This window comes from Mya arenaria, chromosome 4 (assembly GCF_026914265.1).
Source record: "Mya arenaria isolate MELC-2E11 chromosome 4, ASM2691426v1".
Classification (NCBI taxonomy): domain Eukaryota; kingdom Metazoa; phylum Mollusca; class Bivalvia; order Myida; family Myidae; genus Mya; species Mya arenaria.
Genome location: NC_069125.1, coordinates 51,090,014 through 51,102,319, shown reverse-complemented (window position 1 = coordinate 51,102,319; position 12,306 = coordinate 51,090,014). Strand labels below are relative to the sequence as shown.

Below are 12,306 nucleotides of genomic sequence, written 5' to 3'. Positions count from 1 at the left end.
TGAAAAGCAATGTATTGTACCTGGTCTGTGCCTGATTAGGCCTTGAAACAAAACGTGTTTTTTATGGTGTGTGCCTGATTAGGTCCTGAGAAACAATGTATTGTACCTGGTCTGTGCCTGATTAGGCCCTGAAACAAAACATGTTATACATGGTGTGTGCCTGATTAGGCCCTGAGAAACAACATGTTGTACAGGGTGTGTGCCTTATTAGGTCCTGAGAAACAATGTGTTGTACATGGTGTGTGCCTGATTAGGCCCTGAGAAACAACATGTTGTACAGGGTGTGTGCCTTATTAGGTCCTGAGAAACAATGTGTTGTACATGGTGTGTGCCTTATTAGGTCCTGAGAAACAATGTGTTGTACATGGTGTGTGCCTGATTAGGTCCTGAGAAACAATGTGTTGTACAGGGTGTGTGCCTTATTAGGTCCTGAGAAACAACATGTTGTACATGGTGTATGCCTTATTAGGTCCTGAGAAACAATGTGTTGTACAGGGTGTGTGCCTGATTAGGTCCTGAGAAACAATGTGTTGTACAGGGTGTGTGCCTTATTATGCCCTGAGAAACAACATGTTGTACATGGTGTATGCCTTATTAGGTCCTGAGAAAGAATGTGTTGTACCTAGTCTGTGCTTGATTAGGCCCTGAAACAAAACGTGTTGTACATGGTGTGTGTCTGATTAGGTCCTGAGAAACAATGTATTGTACCTGGTCTGTGCCTGATTAGGCCCTGAATCAAAACGTGTTGTACATGGTGTGTGCCTGATCAGGTCCTGAGAAACAATGTGTTGTACTTGGTGTGTGCTGAATCAGGTCCTAAGAAACAACATGTTGTACTTGGTGTGTGCCTTATTAGGTCCTGAGAAACAATGTGTCGTACATGGTGTGTGCCTTATTAGGTCCTGTGAAACAATGTGTTGTTTATTGTGCGTGCCTGATCAGGTCCTGAGAAACAACGGGTCGAATATGGTGTGTGCCTGATTAGGTCCTCAGAAACAATGTGTTGTACATGGTGTGTGCCAAATCAGGTCCTAAGAAACAACATGCTGTACTTGGTGTGTGCCTTATTAGGTCCTGAGAAACAATGTGTCGTACATAGTGTGTGTCTGATTAGGCCCTGAGAAACAATGTATTGTACCTGGTCTGTGCCTGATAAGGTCCTAAGAAACAATGTGGTGTACATGGTGTGTGCCTGATAAGGTCCTAAGAAACAATGTGGAGTTCATGGTGTGTGCCTAATTAGGCCCTGAGAAAAAATGTATTGTACCTGGTCTGTGCCTGATTAGGCCCTGAGAAACAATGTGTCGTACATAGCGTGTGTCTGATTAGGCCCTGAGAAACAATGTATTGTACCTGGTCTGTGCCTGATTAGGCCCTGAGAAACAATGTGTTGTCCATAGTGTGTGTCTGATTAGGCCCTGAGAAACAATGTGTAGTTCATGGTGTGTGCCTAATTAGGCCCTGAGAAACAATGTATTGTACCTGGTCTGTGCCTGATAAGGTCCTAAGAAATTATTGGATATCTTCTTGTGTATTTACAAATGTGACCTTGGCTGGCTCCAATCCTATACTATACTGGTGGTGAGAAAAGTCTTACTGGTTTTGCCAGATTTTGCAAATTATTGCCTGCTTTTACAAGACCAAAAACTTGTTAGCCATATTATTTGTTTCTTATCTATTGTAAAATTGCGAAACATTTTTGTAAGCCAGTCGTAGTCCCACTCAAATTTTACCAATCTTAGTCAGACCAGGTTCATGAATATATGTGGCTATCATGCAAAACACTTGTTTGCTTCACTAGCTTTCAATTCGAACAAAAAGCATTTGAATATAAAAAAAAGAAGAAAAAAAAGAGAATTACCTTAGATAAAAGATAATGCATCAGTTCAGATTTTTTTTTACTGGGGTTAACATCATTGATCAATGCACAAACTTAGGTAACGTGACATCCTAAAACATTGTATAGCATGTAAGTGCTGTGTTACTTCCATTTAATTTTAATTTGAGAAGTGTCGGTAGGGCACTTGGAACTTATGGCAACAGTGTTGGGCAAGCCTTTTAATGTTGAGGTTGTGGTGTTGGATTGGGAACATAAAAGGACTTTGTTCAATCTCCATACAGGATACACATTATTTATCTCTAGGAATGCACTACTGGTATACATGCACACATAAACATTCAGAAATGAAAAACAATTTTCTTTAGTTCAAAAGGGAAAGTATTAGTCCATAACGAGTCTTTATATAAGTTTTGGTATTGGCAGACGTGAGGCGTCTACACGCTATGCTGTTTGCTTATGGTGAATGCAGCACAGTGGTTTGAAGTGCCGCCATTGGTCCCGATATAAATGATAGTAGAAGCTATGCAAAGTTTTAGTTGATATGAGTCACTTCATTGACCCTTTGGCTAAACGATTCTTCATGAAATAACATTGAAAGTAAAAATAGAATAAACGGTATGAAATGGTACAAAGGTGCTTGTCAACACCATCCTAGTATGAGATTTACTGTATTTACACATTGTGAACAATATAATAACATGTTTTAAAAGCTCATTTTTTAAAACAAATGTTATGATCATATATGCATATTTGAAAATAATTTATAATTGTTAGTAAAATTGAACTGGAATTTGAGCTTAAAAAATAATAATCGATATATTTGGGCTAGGGGTTCACAGATGAAAGTAGTGCCATTACAGGGAAACATTTTAAGAGTCCACAACATTTGGCTTAACAGCTATTGTAACTACACTAATACAGTGAACATATCTTATCCTTGATACATAGAGCTTAAAGCATATGTTTTAATACACTATTTGACTTACGTTTTAATTATATCTGGTGAAATATAAATAGTATTTTATATCCCTTGCTTGTACAAACAAGCACCTGTTTCGATCAATTATGCCAAACATTAGTCCTTTTGGGCTATTACATAGAGTTTCCATTACCAAATGTACCCAATTTATGTTAGGACACGTGTAAAACACTAATTCCTCACCTGTGTTTCACTTGTTAAAGAGTACGTTGGAAGCAATGGATGGAAATATGAAGTTGTTTCTAAATTACACACTGTCCGCCATCTTGAAATATTTGGAATCACCTAGGAGATGACGTCACTTATAATATGGGGTTAATATTTAAATAAAGTTTTATTTTAATCTAAACAATATTTTTATATATTTTACTTTAACTTGGAATTAATAATAATTTCGTTTGTTACTGTTTATTTTTGAAACATTGCTTACAAAAAGTGGGTGTATATTTCGGCCTCGTTTTCGCCCCTTAATCAAATTGCAAATGGCTGCCACCTGCAGAGGATGTTACACCTCCCACTAAAACTTTTCAAGTTTTCTCTATTAAACAGGCATTAAAATTATTTTGAAAACTTTTTTGGGTAAGAAAATCGTGTTAACAAGCAATGGAAATCGCTGACATTGTAGACTACTGTCGCAGTTTCTTATAATTCTACCATTAACCTTTCATGACAACTCAGCCAACTGTTGTATGATTCATTTCAAAATATTATCAAGAAGATTTCAAACAATTACTGTTTAACTTAAAACATCTATTTTATCTACCTCATATTCAACAGTTTTGATTGCATGTTATGTTTAAAACCGTGTAAACTTGGCTTGAATGGAATGGGTAGTCCAATCTCTGGCACTGCGTAGCCAAATGCGGACTCCTATGGCATATGCAAGGCTGAAAGTGCTTTTCAAATCTCCAAGGTAAAACTTATGCTACCGGGAAATTAATTTGCTATTGGGTGATGCATTCAAAAGTAAAAAACATGGGGGGCATAGACACCGACGCCTTTAGTCCAAATAATTGTACTTTGACGGATTTTTTTTATGATTTGATATGGCAAATCCTTCACGTACAAATTGTTTTGTACCAAAAGTGGGTAGTTGTTCCGATCGGGATTCCGGGTTAAAGCATATTGCGCTCATAAAATATCATAAAAACAAGAAATATTACTAGATAATGTTATTTTATATTAGTTCCGTACACAAAAAATAAATATTCAACGAATAATTATGAGTTTGATGGGGTTATCTTCATTTCATTCTGTCAAAACATAACACAAGGCTGCAGTTCACACTTTTACAACAATCGGAGCACTTCGGTCATGGCCGAGTTGTTACGATTGAATTTAAGAGGTCTATCACGAAGCTTGTCTGAGGGGGCCAAGTTATTACGATTGGGTCGAGTTGTTCCCCTTGGCATAATTGTTGTCTATGTCAGTCAAGTTTCGTTTTATTGGAAAGGTAGATCATGAGTTTAATGCTTGTTTTTGCTTGTACTTACATGGTAAAATATTAATATAAACCTTTTATTATCCATTTCAAACATAAAATACTTCACTAAATACAATTTCAATATTTTTCAAACCCACCCAGTTTTTGCACAAACCCGTTTAGACGTTAGGGATTGAAAGAATCCCGTATAACACGTCTTTTATTTTAGACTACCGACGCCTTATGCCAGAATTGGTCCGGCGTCATATTCAAACAGATACAGATACTGAGAAGTGGCAAAAAAGGCTTTTTAAATGGGATTTATTTAATTTCAGACTGACTGAAAAGTCATAAACTCTATGACAAATAAATTCTCATTTAAAAAAGCAGGCTTGAAATCCCCCATTTTAGAGTGATACCAACAGTAGTCAATACATTGTTTTAACCTTTTGTTCATAATCACAAAACATTGTCAAAGGCTCATAGTGCTAAAGAGCCTGAAGCAACAGTTCAATGTTATTATATTAAATTAATTTAAAAAATGTCCCTAGTGTCACAGTTATCAACTATCTGTCACCATTTTCAAACTCATCATTGCAGAGGTATTCATAAGTTTACCATTTAATGAAAAAAAATGTTTTACAGGGATTTCAATAAGCAGACAAAGACATTTTACACTTCTCATGCCGAGGACAAAAGAATGATAGTGGCACTTTTACTCTTTTTTCAATCCAAACATTCATTAAATTCTATTTATGTCAAAATAAATTTTAAAAATCATGATTAGTATCAGGTATCAATGCAATATAGAAACAACTGTTGGTTATTGGATAACAATTATGAGACAGTCAAAAGGTATAACTAATTTGTATTTTTTTATATCTAAAACATATTTTGATCACTAATGTCTGTTTTATTAAGAAAAAAATACTGTGTTTAGTTTTCATATCAATTCATACAGTAAACTCAACGGGTTAGACCCTCTTTCCGTTTCCCTCCGCGGATTTGCGCTATCGCGGCCAACACAATGATTTTATCGACTGTTCGCGTTCCTCAGAGTTTGAATTTAAGGCCCTTGGAGGGTGATCAGTTGACCGAAGAACAACGAATTCGGCGTTCCTCGGAGGGGTTTACTCTGCGGACACTTGATAAGAATCTACGCTAAAGTTATTTTATTTTTTATGAAAATTTTCAACCGATTACGACGGCTCCAGTAAATTGCTATTATTCTTTTTCCTCTGCCCGTTTTGCATGAAGTTAGCTTACCATAAGAATGCAGTTGTATTTCACTAGTTGCGCATGCATCTTATAAACATGCTTTTGCTTATGACAGAATACATTGATAAACACATTTCATCCGAGAAAGGCTAGGTTACACATTTTTGGAAAATCAGGAGGTTAATTTTTCCTTGTTTTCTGTGGAAAATTCCAGTAAACGTCATAGCTATTTTTAACCACCAATAATAAATAGTATATTCTACATTGTATTGATCATGCGCTTGACGTCAGAGGTCATGGTTCAGAATCGTGTAAATAGTCGGCTGCTTTATGATGCAATAAAATTAGTGGCAGTACTTTAATGATTCAATGTTTATTAATCAAGACAATATTCAATTGGCGTTTACGGACACAAATATAAATTAAACGTTGGTACATGTAAGAATCTTTTACGCTTAACAATGTTTATAAGCATAAAAATAAATAACTTCTAAACAAGAATGATTTCTTGCTTATCTGATTAGGCTCGGAGTTCCGCCGTGGGATCATAAAATCTGACAATTCTTAACGCTATCGTTCATATTAAACTCAGCGGTAAGCCAGCCATTCGGAGGAACTCCGGGGGGGGGGGGGGGGGGGGGGGCTTTTTAGCAAGGGCAACAGTTTTACCCTCGGAGGAAATCCGCGATCATCAACTTTATCCCTCGGAGTGAGCGAGGGGAAAGTGGGTCTAACTCGTTGAGTGTACTGTAACATCATGAATATGTGAAACAATAATTTCTTTATTCACGCTCCTTATAAATTTAATCATGTCATCTGACAATGTTATGTGTGAGCATCTTAAACTATACTTGGTAGGATGTAACAGGGGTGCTCTTGGGTCAAATTCTGTTACTGTTTATGTAAAATACTTGCCTTTCGTGCCAATTGTATGCAAATTATCCATTTTGTATGATAAACAAATAAAACTTGTACAACACTATGGATCTGATCTCTTATGCGAATTGTTGAAGTATAATAATTTGACCATAACTTTTGCTTTAACAATCATTGTGACAAATATATCATTCTTGATGTTCTATTTAAAATGCAATTAGGGATTTATAATAAAGATAAATCAAACGAAAAGAGTTGTAACCAAGACTACGGGGGCAGTAATGACAGATACCAGAATTCAGTTGTAGCTACAGCTACAGAATTTGAATAAGAATGGGAAAGCAGCTAACAGCATCTGAATATGCAGTAGCTTAGACAGATATTGTATTAACAGCGACTTCAAAAAAGGTAACAGTGTCAAATAACCTTGGTGCGGATGAAAAAATTGATGACGGCAAGGTTATTTCTGGCGATTGCACCCAAAACAAAGACATATGGAACAGAATTCTGGCAATGTGAAAAGTAGAGAATGGTAGTAACATCGAAGGGAGTGGTAACAAAGGTCAATAATGGCAACAGGAATGAAAACAAAGGTGATGGAAATTCCAGTGATTGGAAAAGTAGCAAATGGAAACAATGAGAGGCTGGTAAAGGGAAAGGAGTGCTAACAAGGGTGATTGGAGGGCTAACAAGGGTGACAGAGAAATGGAATGAACACCTACTTTCAGCGATGGAACGGTAGAAAATGGAAACAACAGCGACGAGAGGGGTACATCTAGTTACAGCATCTGAAATGGTAACAAGGGCGCTGGAGAGCTAATAAAGGCTACAGGAATACAATCATCTGTAATCTGAATGGAAACAATGGCAGCCAGAATTGAAACACCGGTGATGGGATGGGTAACAAAAATGATTGGAGCAATAACAATGGGGGAATAATCATGACATTGTTAAAAAAATTGGAATATTTGTATCTGTCGAAGTAGTCAAAATCAACCACAAATACCTGATGAAATGGTATGAAATGCATTTCATCTTTTACTAAGCTCATGGCTAAACAAAACAATTATGAAAACATACACATTAGTACTTTGTGGGTTCTCCTATTGCTTTTACATGAAAATCAGTTTTGCGTTAAGGTATTGAACTGTGGTGAAATAGGAGGGATGGCCATGAAACTATGCAGTGGTTAAATATTACTGGAGAAAGTCAAGAATACTGATGAGTGGTGAACGTCATTTAACTATGAAGTGTGGCAAAATATCAGGGAGAAAGCAATAAAACTATGAAGTATGGTTAAATATCAGGGAGAAAGTCATTTAACTGTAAATTAACTATGAAGTGTGGTTAAATATCAGGGAGAAAGTCATGTAACTGTAAATTAACTATGAAGTGTGGTTAAATATCAGGGAGAAAGTCATTTAACTGTAAATTAACTATGAAGTATGGTTAAATATCAGGGAGAAAGTCATTTAACTGTAAATTAACTATGAAGTGTGGTTAAATATCAGGGTGAAAGTCATATACCTGTAAAATATCAGGAAGAAAGTCATAAAACTAGGATGTGTTAGATTTTTAATTTAATTTTTAGATTTAATCAATTTCATAAAAAACAACTTATTATGAAAGGAAATGAATGCTCTTTCCAGTTCTGAAATAATGGTTGGAAAATGAATAATCTTTCCAGCTACGCAAATAATTGGAAATGATTGATCTTTCCAGGAATGCAATTTTGTTTTGTATAATGAATCAGCTTTATATAATAAACAATGAATATTTAAAAATTACTGTTTGAAATCTGATCAACACAATGCAGTATTACACGAGATGCTTATGTGGTTGTCTTTGCATAAAAAAATCTTTAAACATTTTGCAGAGAACAACAAGTTGGACTACTCATTTCCTGTTTTATGTGTAATAGTGCTTACTTTAGCTGTTTCCAATAACAATTGACAGGCTTGGGTTATGTTGGGTAGGTACAGGAGCAGGGGTACACCCTTCCATATGTTTCCCCTTTCCCCAAACAAATAGCAAATACATGTACATGAAAACTACCTATCAAGATTTCATTGTGTCTTGAATTTCTGACATCGAAAATTAACCTTTATAAATTTACCCATGTTCATTAAAATAACATGTTAAAAACAAATTAATACTTTTTCAGGTGTGAGAAGCTTCCACTGTCGTCATGCCGACTGTGAAGGGAGATGGAATGCGCGGCCTTGCCGTCTTTATATCTGATATCAGAAACTGTAAGCATTAATTTTTGGCTCGTCTTTTTGGAGGGTAAAAAAGTGGTATAATCTAGTTTAGTAACAAGTTCATAACAAATCCATTTGAACTTTGCTTACTCCTTAATTATTATGCCCCCCGTCGAAGAAGAGGGGTATATTGCTTTGCACATGTCGGTCGGTAGACCAAAGCTTGTCCGAGTGATAACTCGACAATTCCAGGACTTATGGTCATCAAACTAGACATGGTTGGCCCTGGCCAGTAGATGATCCCTATTGATTTAAGGGCTCATCGGGTCAAAGGTCAAGGTTACAGTGACCTTTTATAGTAAAATAATTTTAAAGCTTGTCCGAGTGATAACTCAACAATGCCTAGACCTATGGTCATCAAACTTGATATGGAATTTGGGCCTGACCAGTAGATGACCCGCATTGTTTTTGGGGGTCATCAGGTCAAGGTCACAGTGACTTTGAATGCGAAAATGTTTCGAGTGATAACTTGACAATGCCTGCACCCATGGCCCTTAAACATTTCTTGGAGTTGCGTCTGACCTGTAGAAGAGATGACCCCATATGATTTTAAGGGTCAAAGGTCAAGGTCACAGTGACCTTGAACGAAAAAAGCTTGTCTGTGATAACTTGACAATGCCTGCAACCAAGGCCCTCAAACTTGACATTTAGGTTTTTGGTGACCAGCTGATGACTCCTATGGATTTTGAGGTCATAGAGTCAAAGGTCATGGTCATAACACACTCTATCCTCACACTTGAATGGTCATAATCTTAAAACTGCCTTAATGGCATCCAATGTCAGTGACAAATCAGCTGTCATTTCGGTCCATGCATATTTCATTCAATTGTCCATATAATCCTGACAACATGGCGCTCAGGGGGCGCATAATGTTTGACAAACATCTCTTGTTGTTATTGCGTTGACTACTAAACAGGAACTCCCCTGAAAAAGTTCATTGTAGAGTTGTTTGCGACTTAGTGCAAAGACTCAAACCTTTGCTATCTATAGCTGAAATAAACATTCTCAGCGCATATTATGTTTCAAGTGATGATTTTCACATAAATATGTAGCAAGATCTATTACAATTGCTTGATTAATGTAGAGTTATGCCCCTGTATCAACCGAACCAACCAACAACAGACAATCTTTGGCATCATCTGGCAGTGCTCTTGTGCAGAATTTTTCTTGTGTTCTCTTCCTTGATAAGAGATGGAACGAAGTCTACAACCATTATCAATTATTACCATTTTCAGAACAATTTTTGTAACTGAGAAAAAATTCTAGTTTTGCTACTTTGTAGGTTTACACATGAAGGTTCATTACTATTGAGCTGTGTTTTTCAGTCCTTTATGGAAGAATGAAGTTAAGGATTTTCCCAGAGGGTTATTTATTTACCTTTCCTTATATATTGACAGTCACTTGTTTCCTTGAATAAACTTTCTTTGTCAATCACCGCTTTTTGCTGTATGATTATTTTAATATTTGTTGCTCGAACGTAGGTTGAATGGAGGTTGACATTAACTAGTTTAGCGAAAAGCAGCTTATCTATCACTGATTTAAATACTTATCCAATTAATCTGTTTATTGGCCAGTTTGTCTGAGAACATTCCTGTGATTGATTTCTTAGGGGAAATAAATTAACAATGCTTCAAAGTTCTGTAGTCTAGTTAGATTGGGGTAAAAAATTTGGGGAATTGTTTCTCTTTGCGGTTCCGCAAATATTATTATGCCCCCCTTCGAAGAAGAGAAGTATATTGCTTTGCACATGTCTGTCGGTCGGTCTGTCAGTAGACCAAAGCTTGTCCAAGTGATATCTCAACGTATGGTCATCAAATTTGACATCGACATAGGGCCTGACCAGTAGATGACCCCTATTGATTTTAGGGGTCATCAGGTCAAAGGTCAAGGTCACAGTGACCTTGAATGGGAAAAGTATGTCCGATTGGTAATTTGACAATGCCTGCACCCATGGCCCTCAAACTTGACTTGGAGGTTCGGCCTGACCCGTAGATGCCCCCTTTTGATTTTAATGGTCATCAGGCCAAAGGTCAAGGTCACATTGACCTTGAATGATAAAAGCTTTTCCGAGTGATAACTCGACAATGCCTGCACCCATGGCCCTCAAACTTGACTATATTTTGAGGGTCATCAGGTTAAGGTCAAGGTCACAGTGACCTTCAAAGCAAACTCGACAATTCCTGGACCTATGGTCAACAAACTTGACATGAAGGTTGTGCCTGACCAGTAGATGTCCCCTCTTGATTTTAAGTTTCATTTGGTCAAAGGTCAAGGTCACAGTGGCCTTTAACACAAAAAAAGTTAACAGTGATATCTCAACAAAGACTGGACCTATGATCATCAAACTTGACTAGGGGATTGGACCTGACCTGTAGATGATCCCTTTTAATTTAAGGGGTCATCGGGTCAAAGGTTGAGGTCACAGTGACCTTGAACGCAAAAAGCTTGTCTGGGTGATAACGTTACACTGCCTGCACCCATGGCCCTAAAACTTGACTTGGAGGGCCGTGCATATTTCATTCAATTTACCAAATAATCCTGACAACATGGCGCTCAGGAGATAATATTGTTTGACAAACATGTCTTGTTTATCGTTTATTTTTGACTTTGTTTCATGTAAAATAATTTTCTGCTCAAGCTATTCCCTAGGCTAATGTTGTTTTGATTTGGTTTGTGTTTGTTAACATTAAATTTGTTTTGTTTTATTAATTATGAAGGTGGCGTTGTGTAAAAACCTGAAACAAACCATTCTGATGCATGACCTAGTTGATTAACTGTTCGCAGGTCACACACAAGAGTATGCTGGATACGCAGCTTGTTTCTATATTTGTTTTTTATCCTTTCTCATGCTTAGAAATCGTGATATTTCAACTCAAACATTTCTTGCATGCATTTAACCTAGCAGCCATATAGATTTTCTAATGTTCCATAGCTTTAAGACAATTGTCTAGTGATGTTGTCATAAATGTTCTTTGTAATCAATATCACAATTATTTTTGGCAGTTCATGTAATCCTTGGACATGATTGGAAATTCCATCAGGAATGGTGTGCTCCTCTTACAGTTACATTATGTTGCACAGAATGGTTCTTACTGCAGAAAAATAATTAAACCTTATCTTTACAAACTGAAATCATCGCACCAATTTTTTAAACCTATCAAGACTCTAAACTTACTCTAACGCAAGACTATAAATTTGGAGAACCTTGATTTACTAATTAATACATTGTCAGACCTTAGCATCAATAAAAACATTGAGAGCTGTGAAAGAACAGATAGTTGTGTCAGCCCTCCATTAGTTATTGATTCTGGCCCACTCTCAGACCATTGATCCCCTATTACAGGGCAGCTTCTCTTTTACTGGAGCTTAACTGACAAGTTGGTTCTATGATCGTTCTATCAAAGAATTCCTGAAGTGTTATATTGAATATTAAATTTCCCAACACTAAGATGCTGTCATCGGAAAATTGAGTGAATGATATATTGCAATTTGTGTTCAATTTATGCATTCCTTCTCATTTGTAGATTTAAACCATCAGCAAAAATTACTTAATTGTTGGTTTTGTGGAGCTACAGAAAATGAAACAGACAGAGCGTTGTTCAGGCCAAAAAACAACAACTTGGCTGCATTGATTTCTGTTTGTATTTGTTCATCTCTCTTGGTTTGAATTATAAGATATTCCAAGGATTTGTTCTGGTTTTTAAAACAG

At 36.6% G+C, this 12,306-nt stretch overlaps 2 protein-coding genes across 5 annotated transcripts in view; one reads left to right on the top strand and one right to left on the bottom strand.

Moving 5' to 3' along the window:
• Window positions 1-3,106, bottom strand: part of LOC128232381 (doublecortin domain-containing protein 1-like) — a 30,340-nt gene extending 27,234 nt beyond the window's left edge. Inside the window, exon 1 of the mRNA XM_052945897.1 lies at window positions 3,003-3,106. The gene's annotated coding sequence lies outside the window, so the exon portion shown is untranslated. The remainder of the gene's footprint in view (window positions 1-3,002) is intronic.
• Window positions 3,107-3,298: 192 nt separating this feature from the next.
• The window catches only part of LOC128231152 (AP-2 complex subunit alpha-2-like), a 27,520-nt gene continuing 18,512 nt past the window's right edge, over window positions 3,299-12,306 (top strand). For all 4 annotated transcript variants that reach the window (XM_052943610.1, XM_052943609.1, XM_052943608.1 and 1 more), the window contains exons 1-2: window positions 3,299-3,398; window positions 8,501-8,588. In XM_052943610.1, coding sequence (XP_052799570.1) covers window positions 8,525-8,588 — 64 coding nt within the window. In that variant the 5' untranslated portion in view covers window positions 3,299-3,398; window positions 8,501-8,524. The remainder of the gene's footprint in view (window positions 3,399-8,500; window positions 8,589-12,306) is intronic.